Genomic DNA, 25850 nt, shown 5'->3' with positions numbered 1-25850 from the left:
TTTTACGGAAATAGAGTAATTACATAGTGGCAAACAAAAAGCGGAATCGATGCATACATTCTGGAACAGGAGCAACACTAAGGAGGATGGGGCACGAACATATTTGCTGGTTTTTATGTTATATGAATAATACATTGGTAGCGAATAGTAACAGGAGACATACCGCAACCATTTAAATCTTTGTGCTTTTATGACTCTTAAAAAGTTGGCTATGCCTTATGATCGTAATTAAAGTATGTTGCGGATTTTACATGCTGATGGTTGGAAAAATTTTGCAAATCGAAAATGTTTTTGCGTGGTATTATCATTTTCACTAAAAACGTTGTTTATAAACAAATTGTATTCAAGTTTTTATTAAAAACCAATAAGTTAGATTATAATACCTCCCGAATAATTAATTTTATAGTGGTTTTGTGAACTTGTGTAAGTTACCAAAAAAGTCTACTTATTCTAAAGCAATCAGTTTTAAATTCTGTATAAAAATAATTAATTATTAATTTTTGACATTTTATGTAATGAGTTCAACAATATAGTTTCAATAAGTGAGAGCAAACTGGACTATCTTACAAAAAAAATTGACGAGATCCATAAAATAAATAACCTGCTGAATCCTGAAAATGTTTTAAAATCTATAAGGCAGATGGAACAAGATATTTTCAATACATTGTCAGTTTTTTTCTGCCGTTCTGATGACACTTCTTCTTAGAGTGCCGTCTCCCTACGGAGGTTGGCAATCATAATGGCTATTTATATTTTTTAACTTGCTGCTTTAAACAAATCAATCGATCTGCATTGATATCAATCACGTAGATTTATTCTTCAACCATGAGTTCTGCCTTGGGCCAACAGATCTTCTTCCTTGAATCTTTCCCTGTATTATGAGTCTCAAAATTTCATATTTTGGTCCCGTCATCATGTGGCCTAGGTATTAGAGTTTTCTGGTTTGTATAGTGGGAATTAATTCTGTCTCTTTACCAACCCTCTCCAGTACTTCTTTATTTGTAATTCTATCCGTCCATGATATTTTTAATACTCTGCGGTATAACCAGAATTCGAAAGCGTTGATTATTTTTAAATTGCATTTTTTTAATGTCCAAGTCTCAGTTCCATATAATAATATTGAAAATATATAACAGCGAATGGTACGTAGTCTGATCTCCAAATTTAGATTTTTGTACGTTAGGAGTGGCTTCATTCGTATAAGTGCTGATCTGGCAATCTCTATTTGCCTGTTTATTTCTGTTAGGACATATGGCATATGTCACATGTCACCTTAACATTTCCGTTAAATACCATTCTCTCTCCTGTTGCCGACAAGAATGTAGCGTAGAATAATTTTTAAATAATTTTAACCTGTTTGTCCTTGTTTTAGTGTAGTGTTATGTACAATTTATGTTTAATATCATGTTTATTACATTCTGCGCTTGCTGGATAGCCCAAATTTGACGAAATGCCCCTGATGATGCTGTAGAAAGCGAAAGTACTTGGGCAAGATTTGATTATTAAAATTGTGCTAGATATTTGCCTTTAATTTTTCAAAGTACAATTAATAATAATCAGTCCGTTTTAAGGAAGAATAAAGTAAAATATTTGAGCCTTCATCTTGACCAAATATTAACGTGAAAGTAACATAGATGAGTAAAAAAGCGACAGCTAAATATCAAAACCCAACAAATGAATTGACTCCCTGGCAAAAAATTCAAATGATCACTAGAGAACAAGCTGATAATATACAAAAGTATACTGAAATCCACCCGGCATAGAATTGTGGGGACCTGCGAAACCTTCAAATACAAAAATCTTACAAATGTATCAGTCCAAAACGCTCAGAATGATGGCAGATGCTCCTTGGTACGTATTCAACCAAAATATTTATGGAGTCCTAAGAATTCTTCTTCTTCTTGTAGTGCCTATCCGTTTCGGATATTGGCGACCATGATGGCAATCTGTATATTGCAAACCAAAAATCTTGCTTTCTCTATCCTACATTTTATTTCTAGGGAATGGTCCCAATTTTCATTGACGTTCGTACCCAGGTAGATGTACGTTTTTACTCTTTCTATTGGTTGACCATTCACATTGACTCTTTCAATTTGCTCTTCCTTCTTAGAGATCATTATACATTTTCTTTTCTTAATGTTCAGAGAAAGTCCATATCTCTGACTCACTTCTGTGATTCTATTCATTAACTTCAGGAGAGATTTATAACTGTAGCGAATACCACCGTGTCATCCGCGTATCTGATGGTATTGATATATTCTGCGTTAATTCGAATTCCGGCTTCAACATCCTGAATACTGACTGGATAATGGCCTGAGAATACCATTCATTAAAGACGCTGTACACGAACATACAGCTAAATACAGAAATGGGAAATTAAACCACGATAATAAACTAACCAACGGCCTTGTCAATGCTTCATCAAGAATTAGAAGACTGAAGAGACGCTGGCCAGAAGCTGTGGTTAAAAGAATCAAGGTGAATCGGCACATGCCGGCAACAATCACTAGCTATCATTATCAACCATTTTATTTAATACTCTGAATGTGAGATTGTAAAAAAAACAATTTATTAAAAAAAGCGTATCAGGGAACGTACGTTCAACAGTAGACGCAACCAGTTCTATAGGTTGTGCAGTTATACGAGTGACCCATTTGTAAAAAATATTTCATCATCATCATCACGTAGCGCTACAACCCTGGGTGGGTCTTGGCTGACTGTACAACTTTTTTCCAATTTGTTCGGTCTACCATCAACCTAGGATCAAATGGAATGTTCATTTTCCGGAGGTCTGCTTGGATGTTATCTCTCCATCGCATCCTGGGACGTCCGAGTGGTCTTTTGCCTGTGGAAATCTCCTCCCATACCAGTTTACATTTAAATACTTTCTTAACTACTTTAATAAACAATATATTATTTTGTTTTATTTTAATAAGACTAACAAAAATTTCTAATTTCCTACTTAAAATATAATTATTCCAAAATAAGTAACTGCCAATGTGATTGTCCTTACACACCCAACACCCACTTTTATAGTCAAATAAATTTGGGACAGGTTTTTTACACGTCTTATCAGTAAAACTAGTTTAGTTCTTATTTTTATTGGTGAATCAATCATTATGGGTACGATTGTGTATTACTAACCAATAACTGCTGAATGTATTGTTTTTTGAAGGTGTGTGAGTAAAGCTGAAATATTATTTGATGAAACGGTAAACCAATTAAAAAGGAACGTACTTTTAGGGCGTGAACTTTTTTTATGTAGAAAATTATGGACAAAAACGATTTTACTACTTAAGATAAAGTATTACAAAAGCTGTAACTTTGATTTTTTTTCTATATTGTTTTGTTACATACAAAATACATTAAATAAAAATATGCACGTTTGAATACTTTGGCTTTAAAGAATTTTTTTTGACTTAACAAGCGTTAAAACGAATTAAGTAGTTTTTTTTAATTTCAAGTATATTTTACAAACTCGTATATGGATTGTTTCATAGATGTACTAAGGACCAAGAAGATTTTTTCATAGCTGAGTTTTTCTCCTCTGTCAGTAGGCAGTTGAATCAGGCTTAGGTGAGTGTATCGTGGTCAGTAGTTTTTCATTTTGATCGAATGCTCCTTTTTCCTTCCTTTTGACCAGTGGCTAGCAAGGCGAAAAGCTGGGATAGTGAGAATGATAAGATTCTTAGTAGATTTCACCATGTTTCCGAGAACTTGACGACCTTGGAGGTCAGCAGGTGGAATTTCTGGTTGTTGCAAATAAACAAGAACTACTATCTATCTATCCAGCTTCATGCATTTGGACTTTCTTTGGTAAAATGATTATGTTAAATTTTCTAGCGGTTATATTAAATTGGTGCAGCATTCGTTGTAAATCATCTTCACTTTGACAGATTAGTATTGCATCGTCTGCATAGCAGACTATTTTAAGTTGTTTTTCTTTCATTTAATATCCTTATTTCGTTCTTAGTTTTTTTATTATTTTATCTAAGATCAGCTTACACAAAATAAGATTTAAAGAATAAACCTATCTGCCAGTCTTAATTGGGTGGGTTAGTTTAATCTTTCCTTAAGCATTTAATAATGTCCAGTTTCTTTTTTAGTTCTCTAGTAACCCTTTAACACTTTTCAGACATTTTTCTTTGTACGGTACTCAATTGAATGCACTGAATAAAATGTTTAGTTTTCTTAATAAATACGTCTGGTTAATTTGTCAAATACTAACATAAAACTGAAATTGACATTGAAATACTAGTCCAAGGAAAATAATAATCGTTATTCCATCAGTGGTGTTTCCACAAGCCGGTTAGCGTGTTACAAAATCAACCCAAGATCAATAGCTTCCGGCTAGTTGCGAGCAAGTTACTTACTCATCTTGCCAAAAATTCATTACCCTAAAACAAATTACTTGAATTCTCGATTCTTAGGTAGTTAGTTTCTTATGTTAAGTCTTTTTGTATGATTTATATAAATCACTTTCCAGCATGTTACAAAAAGAATAAAGTGGCTTAAACGTGTTTAATATTATGTTTATTTTATTTTTATTTTAAAGAAAGTCAGAAAAGTTAGGTTATGTAATATCTTCTTGCGTGTTAGTTACTAATCTACCAAAGACGAAAATTTTATTTCGCAGCAACCATAATTATTTTTTTATCGGCTTGGTATTCTTCGATAGTTCGATTTCTACATGTTACGCTATGTTATGTATTTTGTATGCTATATTCAAGAATGCAACACCCATGTAATTTTGAACATCCTTTTTTCATATTTTGTTACAGCTTTCGTCTAATCCTTTGGTATATGTCCTGAATACTATATCTCTTTTGGCCATTTTTGGATATGCAGAACTAACACTTCTTTTTCTCGATGTGCCTATCCGTGACGAATGTTGGCGATACTCAAGGTAATCTTCTCAGAAGATGTTCGTTTTGTTCCTGAACCTCGCTTTTCAAATATTTTTCCTTGCAGGATGGCTTGTAGGAGGGCATATCTTTATTCATTTCGTATAATGTGGCCGAAGTATTGTAACTTTCGAGATTTAAGTAAATCTTCTTTATTCTTTTGAGGACCTCCTCATTTGTGACTCGGTTAGTTCACGGGATCTTCGATATTGCCAGATCTCAAAATCTGAGAACTAACATGGTCTCTCCTTTCGATTTAAATATTTCGTCTATTATTTCGTCATTCCCCGGACTTTTGTTAGGTTAAAGTTATCTTTTCAGCACAGCCTTTTTGAACTTTTTTTTTTAACTTTTTAAGTCTATTATGGCCTTTGGTGACACTTCTACGAAGTCGTAGAGCTCGAGTTGATAATGCTCAAATGTGTTAAGTCTTATGCTATGCAACCCTAAGCAGTTGCAAAGAAAGTGTTTGGAACCTCGTCTTCAGCCTGACAAAAATCTGCAATCTGCATTTTCTGTCAGTCTGAGGCGCCTTGTCTGATTCAGGTACGCCTTGAAGCGACAGTGTCCTATTTGGAGACCTACGATAATTCCTATTCATATTTAGTAGATCTTTAGATCTCTTCTTCCAAGGTTCATGTATAAAACTCTTCGAATGTTTAAGACCCTTTTGTTCGTACCAGTGATTTCGTTTCATCGATTTCACCTAGTTCGACACCTTCTTTTGGCTGTGCTTCTTGCTATTTCAACGACAGCTTATAAGTCTATGAATGATTTATTCGGCCCTCTCCTGGCACGTAGGTCCGCTTTTTCGTTCCCTATAATACCAGTATGTCTAGACTCCCAGAGAAGACTTACTTTATTACTTTTTCCGATGTGAATCAAATTCTGAACACAGTGTCAAACTAATTTGAAGTCAATTCGGTTTGATTCCAGTGCCTTTAATTCTGCCCGGCTATCCGATATAATGTTTATAGATCTGTCTACTCTGATCTGTTGGATATTTCTATAAAGGGTGGTAATCAGATCCAATATCTGCTCCTGGAAATGTAGTGACTTTCTTGAAGACATTTCTGAATCGTCCACTTACATATATATATATATATATATATATATATATATATATATATATATATAATATCTATTTGATTTCTTGAAGACCCAGGGTTGTTGCCATCATCACAGAGGACTTTCCAAATATATAGTTGTCGCTTGGATAGTTTATACCAGGTGTTTGCAATGATCATATCATTTTCTTTACAAAATAGATACAAATTCTGACCTCGATCGTTAGGTTGTCCAAAACCATAAGGACCTACAGTTTCACTTGTCGACTTTATGATATATAAAATTTCGTATTGAATTAGCTTCAGTAAGATATCTAGGATTTGATCATAGAACTTTTCGACTTCATCGACATATTTCCTATCTGCAGTCGGGGCATAGATTTTAAGTATATTGGTTTTGAATGGTTGAGTAGTTATTTGGAGTAATATTATTCTATCTGAGACCGGTACGAAAGTTGGTCACATATTTTGGCAACATCAAAATTAAACTCATTTTGACTCTCAGTGTTTGTTTTTTTTTCGCTAATTAATGTATCAATTTAGCAAAACGAGTACATATTTTTTATCTTACTTTCTATGCTCCATTATCATATTATAACAAATTACTTCTGACATGCTGAAATAAACCTGATTAGAAAACAGAAAAGTTTAACTTTTTGGTGACAGTTTTGGGTAATTACCCACCCTAAACATCCCTAATCCTGAATGTTTCCCTAAAGAAATTAACTTCTGTGTGGGTATTTATTTTCTGCGTTAATGTTTCAGCTAGCCTTCCAAGGAAAACAAAAATTTCCATATTTCATGCATAATATAAAGGAAATTATTCATTGTTGAATATCTTAATCACCATCTAAAATATTGGGGTTAATTAATAAATTGTTTTTCTGACCAACCACATTGCCCCAACGACCCGATATAAAATATTTGTCCTTTCTGATTTACTGTTAGGCTCACAAATATATATTTTTTAATTACGAAGAAAATTGTCATAGGTCACTTTCCTGCATATTAGCTTTGGATAAATAAGCTATTTACTTAACGAAATTTAATTACAGATTGCAAATATATAAGCATTTTATAAAATTAAATAAAGCCCAGATTGTAGGTATTACGTGGAATTATGCTGTTTACTTCACAGATATTTGCACTGAAATATTAAATGAATTTCATTATTTATCTACATGAGTATTTCCATTTACTTTACTTACTACAAGTCACTCGTTATTTCCAGCTAACACCATGGATTTATCACTTTGATCTGTAAACAAATTTTCGAAGTAGACGTACTGCCAGCATGTATTCGTCACAACATTTATTCCAGGTGATGTCGGGAATTTATAAGATGCAAGCAAGTCGTGAGAGGAATAGTTTATCCAATAAAGTTCCTTAACGGGAATTGAAAAGAACGCAAGAGCTAGTTAAATGACTGTACAGGATTTAAAAGAGAATATTTGATAAAGCATTAATAAACATGAAAAACAACAGGGCTTATCTAGTATCAGCATTCTTGACGTGTAGTTTTAACAATAAAACCTTCTTTTAGATTACCTACATAGCTGGTAAGGAGTAGTGTCAGAAAAAAAACACCAAAATGCGAACAGTGGATTTAAAACAGTGAATAGTTTCTAAGAACATTTGTATAGATTTCGGGATTACTTGGAAAGTAAGAAAGTATTGTTTAAAATTTTACAAATAATTATACAGGATTTTGTAGCAGATAAGAATTCAAAATTAATGTTAGATATATAATGGGTTGTATATTATTTTCTTCGAAGGTAATACTATGAATAGATGATACCTTTTACAAAGAGGCATTTGCCTGTAGCAAAACCAAAGAAATCTTAGTCGATATCATATCCTGTTAATTGGGGCAAAAACCAATTACAGTAAACACGCTTGATTTCTTGAAATTTAAAATAAGGAAAATTTGAAGTTTGGTAGTGGGATGAATTTGTATGAATGAATGTTGATTGGCTAGAAAGTAGTAGGAGAGGAGAATAGGACAGTCGACTTGAAAATTGAACCAGGAGATTTGAATCATTGTGTTTTTAAGATCGATAACGAGAAGTCCACTTTAAGAACAGTGTGTGGAATCATTATTGTGTTTTTAACAGCCAGAACAAGAAGTTAATTTTGAGAACAGCGTGTGAAAAAGAAGTATAAGTTTTTGTGTGTGAGTTTAAGTTGGTGAGCAGAATAGTTGTAGACGAATCAAAACACAGGTGGGGAATCTCAAACTCGTTGTGTCGTAAGAGACTTCTAAATCTGTAAGAAAAGGAAAAACGTTATATAAAGTTTGTACAAGATAACCATTAGAGGCAGGAGACGCAAATTGCGGAAAGAGTCCCATTATTATTATTGTGAAACGAATCGGAGGTGATTATTTTTTAATTTGGAGAGAACACATAGTTGGTCTGTGTCGTTTTAACTGAAAAGAACCACGTCAAGTCTAGCAAAGAAACATGTTGCTCTTTAAGTATTAAAATCACAGTTCGAATTCGTTAGTCAAGGTGGGTGGACGTATTCGAGTTTTGTGAATTAGCTGGTAATTGTTTCTTGTAAAATATAAGAAGTGTAATTAGTTGTTAGTTTTGGTATTGATATTTACGGAGAGCATATTAGAGTTTTTTAAGGCGTAAGTGATGTCAGAAAAAACGGGCGGCGATAAGCCGCCCGATGAAAAAAACACTGATAGTGATAATAGCAGGTATGTTCAGCAAATAGATATGAATAACAGTTATAGACCAGGAGATAATGGCCCATTTTATGTGTTTGTGGAACATAAAAATAAAAATTTAGGGAGACTTTTTCCAATTAAAATAGGGCACTTTCTACTTAAAGATGAAATTTTAAAAAAAGATGTAATAGACAATAAACCGGTAGGAGTTAATAGGGTAAAGGTTATTTTTAATACCTTAGAAATAGCCAATAGTTTAGTTAACCACGAAGTTATATTAAAAAATGAGTTAATAGCATTTATACCTAAATTCTACACTCACAAAAAAGGTGTTGTCAGGATGGTAGATACTTTCTTTTCTGAAGAATATTTATTAACGGCTATCAAATCAAACAAACAGGTATCAAGTGTCAATCGTATGAAAAGGAAAATTATAGACTCTGATGGAAACGTAGTTTTGGTAAATAGACAAATGATAATAGTAGAATTTTTAGGAAATGAAATTCCAAAATGTATACAAATAAATTTATGCAATTTTCATGTTGAACCTTACATACAACCCGTTGTACAGTGTTTCAAATGTCTGAGATATGGCCACTCAGCTAGACAATGTAAATCAAAAAATGAGAGATGCCAAAAGTGTACAGATACAAGTCATACAAAAGAGGATTGTAAAGAAAATAATTTGTGTATTTATTGTAATAATAACGACCACCCCTCAATTTCACGTATTTGTCCTGTATATGCAAAGCAAAAGGGGATAAAACAAATTATGTCAGTTGAAAACATTTCTTTTACAGAAGCCGAAAATATATACAATAATCCATCATATGCGAAGGTGGCTACGAATAACCGTTTCTCTATTTTAAACAACGATAACAATTTTCCAACTTTACCGAATACTTCTGGCGACAGTCCATCATCTAATAGTACTTTTAAAAAACCAAAACCAGCTTCTAAAGTGAATACTGTTAAAACAATTAAACGAACACACCCAACCTCTCCTACACCAGATACGATGCCTGTAAAAAAATCTTTTAAACCTAGTCAAAAACCTAAACCCATTATACCTAACCCCTACAGAGAAGAATTTATGGACTATAAAGAGAAAACTATAATGTTAATTACCTCCTTCATAAATAAATTTCAAAAAAATTTTCAATTACCACCAAATACTCTCATGGAATCTAATATCCGGGACTTTGTAGAAAGTGCGTTTGTTCCAAGTGATCCAAATGATGCCATGGAAACATATAGTGAATCAGATTCAAGTGAAAAACTATTTTACTGATTAAACTTTAAAAATGGCTAATAAACAAACAATTAAAAACCAATTAGTAATTTTGCAGTGGAATAGTAGATCAATAACATCTAATAAAAATAATTTGTTAAATTACCTTAATAAAAACCATGTTGATATTATTATACTTTCCGAAACTTGGCTTAGGTCTAATAGTAATTTTAATATTAAGGGATATAACTTCATTAAAAGGTGTCGTGATGACGGATATGGCGGAGTTGGTATATTTATCTTACAAACAATTAACTACCAAGAAAGTGAAATTATTCAAAATTTTTCAAGGGGCATTGAAGTATGTGCAGTATTTTTTCCAGATATAAATATTTCTTTCGTTTCAGTATACAAACCTTCAGACATAGCAGCCACAAAAAAAGATTGGTTAAACTTATTGGTACAGTTTGATATCTCTCGTACAATTTTTTGCGGCGATTTTAATGTACACCATTACAGGTGGGGCCCTATTCCGGAAGATCGTGGGGGAAAGGATTTAACAGAAGCTTTAGATTTTTTGGAACTAGTTACTTTAAATGATGGATCGCCCATTAGAGTTAATCCCAATGGTAATCACTCTGCAGTTGATTTAACTCTTATCTCCCCTTTTTTGGCAGATTTGGTAAATTGGTCCGTATATCAAGACACTTTAGGTTCTGATCACTACCCTATTCAGATTCAGCTTCAAATTGCTCCCATATCTATCGAAATCAATCCGGCAACCAAGTGGAATGACGGTCGTGCCGATTGGTCAGCCTTTCAAGCATTTATTGAAAATGAAATCAGTTCAAATTTATCTCTAAATGATTCAGATAACTGTCAAATAACAAAAAAATTATTTGAAGTTATATCTTCAGCAGCATCTGCATCCATGCCCGTTAAAAAACCTTTCATTCCTTCTGTCCCAAGGCCCTATTGGTGGGACAAAGAATGTTCTGATATAGCTGAAAGTCGCTCCCACGCACTTAAATTGTTCAGAAGACAAGGAAATATTACAAATTATCTGAATTACCAAAATATCGCAGCAAAGGCTAAACTCATTTTCAAGTTAAAACAAAAAAATAGTTGGATAACCTTTCTTAATCAACTCAATAGATCTACACCCCTTTCAAACATTTGGAATTGTGTAAAAGCTATAAGAAACAAATATCATAAACAAAAGAAACCTCCATTGCACGAAGATTTAATTGAGGATGTTCTGAATCAGCTGGCCCCGCCTTCGATCTCTAATGTCAATGTAGACAATCAAAAAAATTTTCATTTTTGTTCTACTTCAGATACTATGTCTAAAACTTTTACTTATTCAGAGTTAATTTTGGCATTAAACCAAACCAGAAGCACGGCTCCCGGTTTGGATGGTTTCACATATAAAATTTTACACAATTTTCCAGTTTCAGCTAAACAAATAATTTTAAAAATTTTTAACAACTAGTGGGTAAAACAAGATTATGCTGAGGATTTAAAAAATATTGTTATATGTTTAATTAAAAAACCATCTAAAGATCCAAAATTACCCTCATCATATCGACCTATATCGTTAATGTCTTGTCTGACCAAGACTTTTGAACGCATGATTAAGTTTCGCCTAGAACATTTTATTGAAAGCAATTCTCTCCTACCCACTACACAGTATGGATTTCGGAGAGGCCGTAGTACGATAGATGCATTGACCCATATGGTTACAGATGCACAAATATGCTTATCTGATAACAAATACATGTTATGCCTATTTGTGGATCTAAAAGGTGCATATGATGTGGTTGATTTGAGTATTTTAAAAACAAAATTGTGTAAAATGGGTATCAGCAAACAGGTATCAAATAACTTAATAAATTTGTTTCTAAACAGAAAAATTTATATTCGTGACCACAGAAATGTACTCCACGGGCCAAGAACAGTATATAACGGTTTGCCGCAGGGATCAATATTGAGTCCACTTTTATTTAATGTATACACAGCAGAGCTGCATATTTTGATGAATGACACTATAAAAGTTATACAGTACGCGGATGATATTTGTTTCTATACTATCCATAGTTCATATGAACGATGTATTACAGATTTAGAGTATATTTTTTGCTGCATGCGTGATTGGTTACATACTATGGGTTTTAGTGTTTCACCTCAAAAGACAGCGGTTATGTGTCTTACTAGGCATAGACTTAAAACACCCGATTTGTATACCATAGGTGATTTTACTATACCCGTAGTGAAAGAATATAAATATCTTGGCATCCATATAGATAATAAACTCCTATGGACCAGCCACATAAAACACGTAAAGCAAAAATGTGAGAAAGGGCTCAATCTTCTGCGTGTAGTTTCTAAATATAAATGGGGTGCAGATGTTAAAATATCTCTTACTTTTTACAAGTCATACATCCGCTCAATAATAGATTATGGATGTACTATTTATGCCTCAACTAGCAAATCAAACTTATTAATCTTAGACAGAATTCAATATAAGGCAATTAAAATAAGTCTAGGAATTATGATGTCGTCACCGAATTGTGCAGTTCTCGCTGAAGCACAAGAACCGCCTTTGTGCCTTCGAAGAGAGTACTTAGCTAATAAACAGCTAATAAAGTATAGGACGTTTAGTACATTTATGGTCAAAAAAATATCAAATATAGTGGTCCAGAATCTTACAAACAAATATTGGAGAATTAAAACGTCTCCCCCCCTTGCTGATGCTTTTATTGACACTGAGAGACATAAAGAACTAATACATAGTCAAAAAAAATATCCTATTTACGAAATCAATTTTGCAGCCTTAATATTTAAACCAACCATTATAATTCCAAACTATCCAGATAATATATTTCTATCAAAATTAATTTTCAAATCTATACTCTGTAATTTAGGAGAGAATAAAATCATCATCTATACGGATGGATAAAAAAAAAGATTTAAAACAGGCTGTGCATTTTTAGTTTCTAATATTAACCATGTTGAGCAATATCAAGTCCCTTATTATTTATCGATTTTCAGTGCAGAGGCTATAGCTATTAGCAAAGCTTTAGATTGGTGCGAGATGAATTTACCTTTATCTGTGGTAATTGTAACAGACTCTCTCTCAGTTTTGAACGCCATTAAAAGCCCTCCTTTTAATCATTATAATAAAAATATTCTTCTATCTATAAAAAATAGTCTATATAAACTGCAGGAGTATGGTGTACGAGTTACACTAGTCTGGGTTAGAGGTCATTCAGGGATAACTGGGAATGAGGCAGTTGATATCGCAGCTAAAAAAGCACTTGACTCAGAATTGAAAGTAAACATGAAAGTGCAACCCATCAGATCTTATTAATTTATATAAGGCTGATGTAAGGGTTAGATGGGAAACTCAGTACAGTAAATTTTCAACTACATCAGAGAACCTCTATTTTAAACTTCAACCGGTTTTACCGACGAACATTCCTTACATCAACTCGTGGGATTATAATAGATATAAGTCATCAATTATATCACGTTTAAAACTTAATCATGGTCGCTTGCCAGCACATTTGTTTAGGATTGGTATCTTAGATTCTCCGTGTTGTCCTCACTGTCCAGAAAAACCTTTAGCCGATATAAATCACGTTTTCTTAGAGTGTCAAAAATATACTGCACATACAGATATGCTGTACCAAGAACTGAAAAAGTTTGTAAGTCTACCAACTAACATTCCTACTTTATTAGCACAACAAGAGAAAGAAATATACAACCTTTTAATCAAGTTTGTTTTAGAAGCAAAAATAGATATTTAGCTCATATATGGTTAAATATGTGTATATGTATATATGTGTATATAAATATGTGTTTACAAACATTATGTAATTAGAATCCAAACCTCTGTTTTACCCCATTTGTTAATACCTCCTGCCCGTGACCTAGTCTAGTTTGTCTTAATAAAAATGTCTTGATGGGTCCCTAGACAAGAAACGAGTGGCCATGTTTTTATCCCTATCCTATCCTTAATAATAATAATAAAAAAAAATACAAATATTCTGTGGCAAATAGACAAGTTCTAATGCCATCCACTATCTACACACACACACACAAGTATTAAAATCTTTATCTATTGTCATCGACCTAGGGTCGCATTAAAATTTAAAGTTTTAAACATGTAAAACCATATATTGATGTCACCGCTACTATTTTAGTGTTAGCTTCAAGTACAAAAAGAAGGCACTGAGGATGATCTGAACTATATCGAAAATGTGACGTTATGCACCTGTAAATTTTGGACGACACTTTTTAAAAAGTTTTAGATTAAATGTTTTAACCAAGATACAAATTTGAAGTGTTTTACTTCTGTATAAGTCATTAAAATTTTATTTGGTATATTACTCTTTTGTAAGTCTTGGATCATTTTTCTTTCTCTTTAGTTTGTCGAACGCCTGTTTGAAAACTAGGAAAAGTATATGCCTGTCTATAGACCATATGGTTTTTAGGTAGAGATCAAATTAAACATTTAAGTATGCAATGTGGAAGATCAGCGGCCTTTTGTTTTATTATAACAAATCTAGAACCCAAATTTATATTATTAAAAACCGGCATTGAAAAGGAACGGATCTTCCAATTAAGGCTTATGAACTTTAACAGAATACATAACTTGGACAGTGGCCATAAAGTTGAATTTGTATCTATCAAATTGGTTATCATTCAGTTTGTTTATTCAAATCACGCTGGATGGAGATACCGTACAGCACCACGTGCAAATGGTAAATTTGTTTTATTAAAATGAGTTCTGTTCCGGCAACCTTCTCGCGCCTCGCTTGTTTACGGTCGCCATAATGGTCTTATCAAAAGAACCATCAGAAGTATGGTGGATAAATTTGACTCCACTGATTGAAACCAATCGTAAAGTAAACAATCAACCAACACATGTAAGTTGACGAGACTCAAGATGTATCAAAAATATCACCGCTGTCTGAGAGACGAAGCAGGAAAATCCGGAGCAGTCAATTTCATGCCGCTCATATGAATTCTGCTTTCGCAGATCACAACTTATCTAATTTTGCATCTTGACTTGGGCCAAGTCAAGATGGATTGGATTGTTTGACCCATACAAACTTCAACTGACCCAGCAGCTGAAGGTAAACAAACATAGACATCGAGGTCTGTTTGCTGAGTAGCCTACTCTAGAGCAATTGTTACTGCTCTGACCCTTATTTTATCTAAAAATCATCTTCAGCGATAAGGCCCATTTTTGGATGAATGCCTACGTCAATAAACAGAATTGTCAAATTTGGGACTTGCTTGATGGCATTTCGGAAGCGCTCACTTACAAGTAACTAATTTATTTGATTTCTTGAAGACCCAGGGTTGCTGCCATCATCAAAGAGGACTTTCAAAGTATATAGTTATCGCTTGGGTAGTTTCTACCATGTGTTTGCAATGATCATGTCATTTTCTTTACAAAATTGATACAACTCTTGTCATCGATTGTTAGGTTGTCCAAGACCATAAGGACCTACCGTTTAACTTGTCGACCTTATTATATATAAAATTTCGTATTGAATAAGCTTCAGTAAGATATCTAGGATTTGATCATAGAACTTTTCGAGTGCATCGGTATATTTCCTATCTGCAGCCGTGGCATAGATTTGAAGTATATTGGAATGTCCAATAATTATAATGCATCCTGAATAAGTTACTGTTTGGTGTGGATTTTGGGTTGGCGTCATCGGTCAAAATTTCTTTGAGAACGGCGTTACCCAGGTCGTCACCGTTAACGACTAGGGCTTTACGTTCGACAAACGCTCACGTGGAAGTGACGTCAACTGGCCACCAAGTTCGTACGATTTGACCCTGTTAGACTCTTTTTTGCGGGATTTTATTAAATCGCAGGTCTGTGTAACTAAGTCAAAAATCATAGCGGAGCCAGCATAAGACATGTCATTGGTAAAATTCAGTCTAATTTATGCGGCAAAGTCATGGAGAATTGGACATTTTGGATGCCGTGGCGGACATTTGAGTGACATTATATTCTATAAATAATGATATCGAGAGGACTTTTAAATAAATAAAAATTTCAGCCGTTCATAATATCTGAAAATAATTAAAAAATCTTTTAAAGGATAACATGCCTGCATATATTTGCTTCGTGAACCTAATACATGCCTTTGATAAAACAAAACCGAAGGATATAATAAATAGAAGAAATAATATATCAAAACAATACGTAAAAGTTATAAAAGTTGTGAATAAATTGTGAGAAATCTATCAAAAGTATGACCTTATGTCCTACCTGCTTAAAACGATTGTGAACCCGTCATAAAGAACACGAGACAGAACATATTTTAGACATTATTTTTAATATTTTTTTTATAGATATCAAGATTATAAGTAACTTATATTAGGTTTTCAACACTTTTATAAATATAATTAAAAAATTTCAGGAACATCTGAGTTAATTATGCAGTAAACTGAAACTGCGACATGCCGCAAACACCGCAAAAGCTTATAATGTGGTATTAATTTGAGCGTGAGCATGTTTGCCCAGTTTCCATGCGATTCTATTATGTAGTTCACAAATGAACCCCGTTACGGTAATATGTTGTGGGTAAAGGCAATTCCAGATCTCCAAACTACATACGGTGGTTTACTTCGATGCTTTGGCGACTTTTCGAAAACTGACAAGGTTTTTAATCAACTTTTTGTGAGTCTCTAATGAATTGGAACAAGATAAAGATATATTATTTACAGTAAAAGCATGTGTTTCTATTCAATAAAGTGTTTTTAAATGAATCAGTTATTTATGAAACATAGTAAACCATAAAAATTAAATTTTATAGGAGAAACAAAAAGTTTTATAAGGAGATTAGATGTTATAAATTATATTATATTATAATTGTTTTTTGCACTTTTTGCCTTTTTTCGTAAATTCCGCCTATTTGTGTCTTTTTTAAAATTTCATGGTACCACCCATGATATTATTCTATTACTAAACCATTCTATAATAAAATTTTGGGTCAATAATAAAATATCAATGGTTTGTTTATATAACAGATTTCTAGGAAAATGTACTTGATCGAGACTTAAGGGTTAACTATTTGGAAATCCCTAAGCTTTATTAGTTTATTATCAGTTGTACAGTCGGTTACTGTATCAGAGTTTAGTCACAAATTGCTATATCCTAGTTTAGTTTTGTTGCGTATACCGAAAAGCAAAGAACACGTTTTAAAACGTTTTAGACATTTGTGTGAAAAGATGACATCTAAATTAAGGCTATGGATCGCACCTTATTCGAAACTTTCTCTAGAAGAAGATGGAGCATTTTGTAAACCATGCGGCAAATCGGTAAGTTTTATTTTTTCTCTTTTTTTCTCGTTCCACAACATAACTAAATTCTAAAGCGGTTTTAGAATTCTAATTATTTTTTTTTAATTCTCAGATTTCAAGTAGAAAAAAGTACTTTATTGACCAGCATTGTGGAACCCCACTTCATAAACGTAATTTGGAAAAATTAAATTCCTCTAAGTTAGCCCAAATATCTCTGCGGGATAGTTTAAGCAGTTCAAAAAAAAAGGAGGAAGACGCATTTAAATTTGATTTATGCCAGATGATGATTGCATCCAACATTCCTCTATATAAAGTTAATAACCCTAGTTTTAAATGCTTTTTCGAAAAATATCTTAATAAATCCTTACCGGACGAGAGTACATTGAGAAAACATACTGTGGAAAAATGTTATGTGCAATGTATTTCATAAATTATGATGAAACGACAGATGTATGCGGCAGGTATATAGCTAATTTAATGATTGGAATTTTAAACGAAAACTTTGCGAGAAAACTTTATTTAGTTGCCGTTAAAGAATTGGAAAAAACAAACAATTTAACAATAAGTCGATTTATACAAGATAGTTTAACAAACCTCTTTTTACCCAACGCTATACCAGTGAATAAAATAGTTTTAATGCTTTCAGATGCTGCGGCATATATGTTAAAAGCTGCTGTTAATTTAAAGATTTTTTATCCTAATTTAATTCATTGCACTTGTGTAGCCCACGGGGTAAATAGAATTGCTGAAGAAATAAGAAATCTGTTTCCGTTGGTAAATAATTTTATAAATTTTATGAAAAAAGTTTTTGTAAAGGCTCCGTTGAGGGTGCAAATATATAAAGAAAGACTTCCAGGTATCCCTTTGCCACCTAAACCAGTAATTACAAGGTGGGGAACCTGGCTCGAAGCAGTTTTTTTTACTTTGAACACTGCAATGAAATAGAATTAGAATGTCAGAATTTGATGATATTTCCGAAGCCATTCGAGAAGCAAAAAAAATATTAAAAAATCCCAAATTGAAACAGGAACTCGCTTATATCAATAACAATTATAAATTAATAGTTACCACAATTACCTTATTAGAAAAACAAGAGATAAATTTATGTGAGTCAGTAAAATTAATAGATAATTTAAAGACGAAAATTAAATCGGCACCTGGAAGTAACGGTCAATTAATTTTAAAAAAATGAAATATGTTTTCGACAAGAATGAAGGTTTTTCGTTTTTATCTAATGTTGCTAAAGTTTTGAATGGCACATTTTCCGAGGAATTTCAAATTATGCCAGATTTATTATCCGCTCTGAAATATGCTCCAATTACATCTGTCGATGTCGAACGTTCGTTTTCAATGTACAAATTAATTTTAAGTGATCGAAGACATAGTTTTAAGACCGAAAATATTGAAAAACATTTAGTTGTTTCTATTAATGATAAAATTTTAAGTGGTTACAATGTTTAATTATTAATTTACAGTTATTTAGTTACTAGTTTATTTATACTAATGTTATGATTATGATGTATATTTTGCCTAAATCTTAATATTCCTGCCTTTTTTAATAAAAATCTTTGCCTATATAGGAGCCTTTTTCTTAAATTTTTGTTGCCTATAAATCCGAGCTTTAATGATAAGGGTAAAATTACAAAACTTTGAATCTTACTTTAAGAATAATTTTTCAATTAAATGCTATGACTTAGTATGATTCATAAATACATAGATAAATAAATATAGTTGTTGTTACTGAGTATATATTTTTTATCTAAAACATAAAAATAAGATATTAAACGTAAAAAATAAGAAACTATTGCCAAAAAACCTTTATGTGCTTTTATAAACTTTAATTACATGTAGGAAACTATTCCCTATTGGCGAGTTGGCCAGTCTTGTAACGTATTATAAAATTATTTGTGCTCTTCTGGTAAGTACTGAAGTGTCTTCTTTAAATCGAGTATCTTCTCTTTCAAAATGGGACACTTCGATTGATAAGCTTGAGTAGTAGGTAGTTGAACATCATACTGCCCTGGCTTTTTTAAAGTAAACGTACTCCTTATAGCGCCACCAATAAAATTACTAACAGTAACAGTACCTACCTTTTGTTTTTGAGTCAAATACAAATTCGTTGTATTCTGAAATTTTAAAAGGTTCTTTCCTTTGTGCTTTGTTCGCAATACATTCAAAAGAATTGGTAACTTTTTTGTAGAGAGTGGGCCACCATTTTTGAAAATCAAGAATGTTTGTATTATCAACTAACTTTTAGCCAGGACGTAGTATTAGTTCCATGACTTCTTTGACAGTGTAATAGCGATCTGTTCGATATAATACACGCTTAACCAGACCAGTCTCTATCATTGGTAGGAATGAATGACGTCTTAAGGGCAATCTATAGAAATTTTTTTTGAATCGGCCCATATCTGTCAATGACAAGAGAAAACGTATCGTCGAATGATTTTTGTTTTGTTGTGCACAATTGTCACTGTACAGGTACAAATTTTCAACGCTAGGCAAAGCAATAATATTCAAGTAATCCAATAGGAAGGAGCAAACTTCGTTTGGTCCTTTGTTAGCAAGGCCTTCATGGTATAGGTAAAACATAGCAGTTCCATCATCAACATTATGAATTGAGACTGGAAGCACGGATAATTGCCTAAAATAGTACATGTTTTTATAACTATTTAAAAGTAGGAAAAAGTTTGTCTACGGGGTATATATACAGGGGTATACAAAAAATAAATGAGAATAGAACTGAAATAAATGAAAATTTAATTTAAAGAATAATGCCTAAACAGAATATTTAGTTAATAAAAAAAATGAGCGCCTACTAGTTTTAGAAAAAAAAAATAATAAAACGAAACACAAGGTTAACAAATAAATAAAATTAAAAAAAATGGAATAAAAAAATTTTTTGAATAAAAATAACGATACAGTTTTAAAAAAATTACTTTTCTAGAAAGTTTAGAACTTTTAATCAGCAGAAATCTACTAATTTACTGATTAATCAAGAATTATTTACAAAATATTACATTTTTAGCAGCAGCTAGTTTAGTACCATATGCTTATCGATTACGGCTATTACCAAACTCGAAAGCAGTTGATTTTAACGACTCCATTATTTCCGAATTAAACCGTTTACAAAAGTTTCATTCTAATTTAGTATCATCATATACTTTTAATGACTTAGGTCTTCGTCGATGTAACTTTCATTTTCCAGGAATTTGTGAAGCCCTCATTAATAGACCACCATGTTTACGACCAATATAGGCCATGTTTGCGTGGTGCTAGTAATGAAATTCCCATTTTCCGATCGTATTTCGTTAAAAAGGGTCCTGCGCGACCTTGATACAATATTTTCCACTCATTGTACGTGATTTATGCCCTTTCGTTATTTGCTTATTATCTTTTGTTCTGAAATAGATCGTGTACGGTGAAAAAATACGTAACTCTGTCGAATAGTGGCGTGCTTTTCGGTTTCGGTTCATGTCTTTTGGTTGTAGAGTGTGATATGAGTGGGGATTGAAGCTTCTCAAACATGGCGCAGTTGACAGAAGCAACAGATTTTTATGATATATGAACCGGCGACTATTCATTTAAGCGATACAATTTTTGATTAATTAGGACGCTTGTTATCACTGCTACTTTAATAAATTACAATAAACTTTTTATCATAAAATTTTTTTGGTCGAATATGCCAGTGTCAGTCATTTTTTTCGTATTTTTTTTTGTGTAAACGTGCACGTTATGCTGCCTTTGAACAAACAATTAAGATATAAACCGGAGCGTGGCACTTGGGGAGTACCAACTGACGTGAATACCCCTTATACCGCGGTGTTACTACTGGAGATAAAAGTAGTTCAAAATGTGGCTATACAGAAGAATCCTAAGAATATCATGGACGGACAAGATAACCAACGAGCCTGTACTACGAAGAATGGGGAAAGAAGAAGTGATGTATACGATTAAATAGAGAAAGTTAGAATATCTCGGACAAATAATGAGAAACGGCACTAAATACAGATTTCTGAAAATAATCCTTCAAGACAAAGTATTCGGAAAGCGAGGAATTGGGAGAAGAAGAATATCATGGTTAAAAAACCTGAGAAGATGGTGACTCGACGGATCTCGATATTTCGTGTTACGGTAAACATTATTTTGGGCCCGTACAAAAACATCATATAATTTAAAGAAAACAAAAAATTGTAAACAAAACGTTTAGTTATGTAGATTTGTATTATAATGTATTTTAGTATGAATTCGACTAATATCCTAACAGAATAAATTGTCATTGCTTAGCCGCTTCCCTAACTACGATTTTACTTGTCGATGTCTCTATATATTTATTAACAATGTTCTTTTTTGTTGCAGATATTTAGGCACTTCGAATATCCAGCAGAAATATCCAGAGTGAGGTACTACCAGTCAGCCTTACACGAGAAAAGACAGTATTTACTAGATTTATTAATAAATAACAATAGTTACGTAGCTGATGTGATTTCTACGGAGTTAGTGGAGTACGAGAAAATTCTCGAGGACTCGTTCGTAGCAGGAATAATGAGGTTCTCCGATGACGAAACGGAGAAGTGGACTACCCTTAAAGCTGTGTTCTTTTCATCAACAGTGCTCACTACCATAGGTAAGATATAAGTTTTCATACCAAACTGTATTAGGTACAGATATACGTGGAGTATTACCTATATTTTGAAGTATTGAAAACACAGTGTTCTCCAGATTTATGAAAAACTGGAAGACCAGTGCATATATTATCTGTACTCCAATAATATGAAATTTGCGGACACTTGATCAATCCACTGAGAAGATATAGCGCTATAAATACATACATTTCTTCTGTTGTCACTGGTTTATAAGTTAGACCAAAAACTTTCATGGCGGTGTGTGGATTATCATTAAAATATTTATCAGCTACATACATTTAGCGGAAAAAGATATGCACTATAAAATTAAATTCTCATTACAATCTATTGTGGCTTAATCCTATATAAACATAATATTTAACTTAAACATGCAACGGAAAACAATTTCAGACCCTATTTATTTCCTGTAAAATTTTGCTTATTTCAACTTATAACGTTTATGTAGTTTTAGTTAAGACAAATCCATGCACCAACACGTGATGCACGTACACAGAACTCAAATATGCTGCACTGTTCTTTTATTTCCAGATTTTCACCGTAATAAATGGCTCCGAAGCGGCGGCGGCGAAAACAGCCAAAAGACCTTGAATGAACACTTGCATCATTTGTTACTTTTGCGGATTTCGTAATAAAACGTTTCAGCGGTTTGATTATAAGATTAAATTTTGGACTGATGTTTTTATCCTAGCTATATCATAGAAAAGAGGTAAATGTTTACCTGTAAACGGTAAAAAGTTTTGACTAATTATTGTATATAATGTTATTATAAATAACTAAGATACAGTAGGACCTCTATAAGTCGAATATCAAGGGAGACACCAAAAAATTCGAGTTATAGAGTTTTCGAGTTATTGAAGATTTTGATTCGACATAAACAGGTAGAGATTTATTCTTACTAATTTTGAGTTAGAGAGGTAAAATAAATAAAAATTTAAGTTACAAAGGTAACTTATTTTTATTTATTATTTATAATAACCAATAATTAAATTTAATATAACCATATTTTTATTTATTATAAACCAACATTATTAAAAACATCCTTAAAATAAAAAATATGGCATTAAAAAAATTTTTTTTTTGCTTTAGATAATTTGGTTGTTCTCTATCTATAGCATTGAGTGAGAAATACAGAACAGAAAATTATTGTTCTTTAGAGTTGCTGGTTTGCTCTATAAAATTCTGTGTAAAGTATTCAATGTTGTTCTTGCCAATTTGATAGAAACCCATGGAGTGCATTATAGTGTATTTTTATGTATGAGAGAGTAATAAAACAATAAATTATGTATGCAAATCCCTAAACTGTTGATACGGGTGACTCAATGAAAAACAGATATTTGTCAACAAGTCTACAGAAGTATATAGGAAAACAATTTTAAATTGACTATGACCACCAGGTATAAAGGTTGGAGCAGAATAGAATACAATAGTTGTGAGGGTTACTAATCCCTAAATAAGGTTGCCAGTGTCGGAGTGATGGAGGTTAACAGCTACTAATGAATTTGCAAGAAATGTAAGATGTTTATTTTATTGGTTATATATAACCAATAAAAGTTTAATAAGTACCTACCTATTTGCAAAATAAAGTTTAATTCTTTAGATAAAATAAAACGTTTTATTTTATTTGAAATGAGTGCATTTCACGAAGTAAGGGTTTCAACAATCAAACATTTAATTCTTTAATTCCAGGAATCTACGACAGTAATTGACTAGATAATTACCTTCTAAACTTATTCCACAGAAAATGTGATAGTGGGTTTTTCCATTTTGTAGGAAGGTCCAAGTGGCGTATTCAAAATTCTTAACAGTTCACTAAAAGTAGGTACTTCGGTTGCAAGGTGCAGTTTATTGCGTATACTAGTGTTATGGAAAATTTGGAAGTGCCGTGTAAACGCCGAAAAATTGGTCCTTTAACAGTTAATGAAAAAACATTAATATTTAATTGTTTTAAATCATTTACAGACAAACGTTTATGTGAAAGTGTTGATGAGACCGTTGAGTTAGTTAGCAGTACACTTGGTGTTGGGAAATCTACGATTTACAGAGTTATTAAAGAAGAGAAATGTGGTAGTTTTCAAATGCCACGTAATGCTCCAGGGAAACCAAAATTTCAAATAGAATATCATTTAAAAGAAGGACTTCGACGGAAAGTGCATGAATTCTTCTTTAGACAAGAATTTCCAACATTGGATAAAGTTCTTGTCTCAGTTCGAGATGATAAGGATTACCCAGAAATGAGTCGAAGTACGTTATGGAAACTTTTAAAAGAAATAGGCTTCCGCTGGAAAAAGAATCCCAGAAAGTCTATTTAATTAGAAAGAAGCGATATTGTCATATGGAGAAGACATTTTCTAAGAACCATAAAGGAAATGAGAAACCAAAAAAGAAAAATATTTTATCTTGATGAAACATGGATCAACGAGGGTCATACACCAAATAAATTTTGGCAGGATGAAACTGTTACAAGTTAAAGGCACGCTTTTGTAAATAACTTATCTACTGGTTTAAATCCACCATCAGGAAAGGGACGCAGGCTGATAATAGTACACATTGGCAGTTCAGACGGTTTTGTTGAAGGTGATTTATTAACTTTTGAATCAACTCGTAGCGGTGACTACCATGAAGACATGAACGCTGATGTCTTTCAAGAATGGTTCGAACAAATGATAGATCTTCTTCCTAAGAACTGTGTAATAGTAATGGATAATGCAAGTTATCACTCCAGACTTATAGAAGGACTGCCCACAACCAAGTGGTTAAAAAAAGACTTGCAGAATTGGCTGAGTTCAAAAAATATTCCGTACCATCCCGGATCTATAAGAAGGGAACTTTATACGTTGTGTGCCCTTCATAAAGAAAAATTTAAAAAATACGAAATTGATGAAATTGCCAAAAATCGTGGAATGACAGTACTTAGATCCCCACCATATCATTGTGAATTAAACCCGATTGAACTGGTATGGGCACAGATAAAGAGTGAAGTTTCAAGAAAAAATACCACTTTTAAAATTCATGATGTTAAACAGTTGTTTTTGGAGGCCGTAAATAATGTAAAACCTGAAAACTGGGAAAAGGCAGTAAATCACACTATTAAAGAAGAGGAAAAAATGTGGAAGCTGGACAATATTACTGATAAAATGATCGAGCCAGTTATTATAAATCTTGGTTCTGAAAGTTCATCTTCTGAATCTGATTTGGATTTGTAACAAGTAGCTGTAAGTTTTATATTAATATTTTTATTCATCTATTTAACATACCTTAGACGGTTTTAAAAACTCTTTTTCTCTTTTGTAATTTTTAAAAATTTAAAAAAATGTGAATTTTTTAAAACCCTTTTTAATGTAGGCCAGTCAGTTCTAATATAGTGTGTGATAAAAGAGGTCACTTTTGTTTACATACACATAACACTTTATAACACTGAAATAATTCATTTATTTTTTACAATTATTCAAAGTAATTTTTCAATTAATCTTGAGCACGCCCATGGGGTGGTCGAAGGTACCAGTTAAAATTATGCTAATTACTCTCTCGTTCATAAAAATAAACTATAGTATTATATGTTGTCTAAATCGTTATTATCGGTTTTCTGAGCTACTGAATCAATAATGTTGTTATCAGATGATGTCCCAGCAGTCATAAACTCTATCATCGCGCGTAACAAAGTCCTCAAAGGATATTATTGAGTCAGATACCGCTGTATTCCATTCTGCAGGAGGTGAAATAGAAATGTCTTCGGATTTAGCTTCTGATAACGACGATAAAAAACCACAGTGTACATAACAGTTTTTATAGTAGTGGCAGTCAAATATCGTCAAGCTTTATCAGCTATTATCATGGCTTGCAATACATTTATAGTAGAATTCTTTTTTCTTCCATATGAAGTAACACATCCTTGACAACTTCTTTTCGATACAATGACTTGAAGTTTCCAATGACACCTTAATCTATGGGCTGTAATTTTGATGTGCTATTGGTGGGCAGAAATTGGATTTTAACTTT

General features: G+C 32.5%; 1 protein-coding gene across 2 annotated transcripts in view; it reads left to right on the top strand.

Annotated features, from left to right (window-relative positions):
* LOC140445311 (TWiK family of potassium channels protein 7) overlaps positions 1 to 25850 on the top strand; it is a 213027-nt gene that overhangs the window by 112228 nt on the left and 74949 nt on the right. Inside the window, exons 1-2 of one of the 2 annotated variants that reach the window (XM_072537289.1) lie at positions 21248 to 21342; positions 21568 to 21835. In XM_072537289.1, the coding sequence (XP_072393390.1) occupies positions 21286 to 21342; positions 21568 to 21835 (325 nt within the window). In that variant the 5' untranslated portion in view covers positions 21248 to 21285. Of the gene's footprint in view, positions 1 to 21247; positions 21343 to 21567; positions 21836 to 25850 lie in introns of those variants that run through there. The other variant, XM_072537280.1, reaches the window with a different exon arrangement.

Source organism: Diabrotica undecimpunctata, chromosome 1 (assembly GCF_040954645.1).
Source record: "Diabrotica undecimpunctata isolate CICGRU chromosome 1, icDiaUnde3, whole genome shotgun sequence".
Classification (NCBI taxonomy): domain Eukaryota; kingdom Metazoa; phylum Arthropoda; class Insecta; order Coleoptera; family Chrysomelidae; genus Diabrotica; species Diabrotica undecimpunctata.
This window is presented reverse-complemented; position numbering and strand designations above follow the sequence as displayed.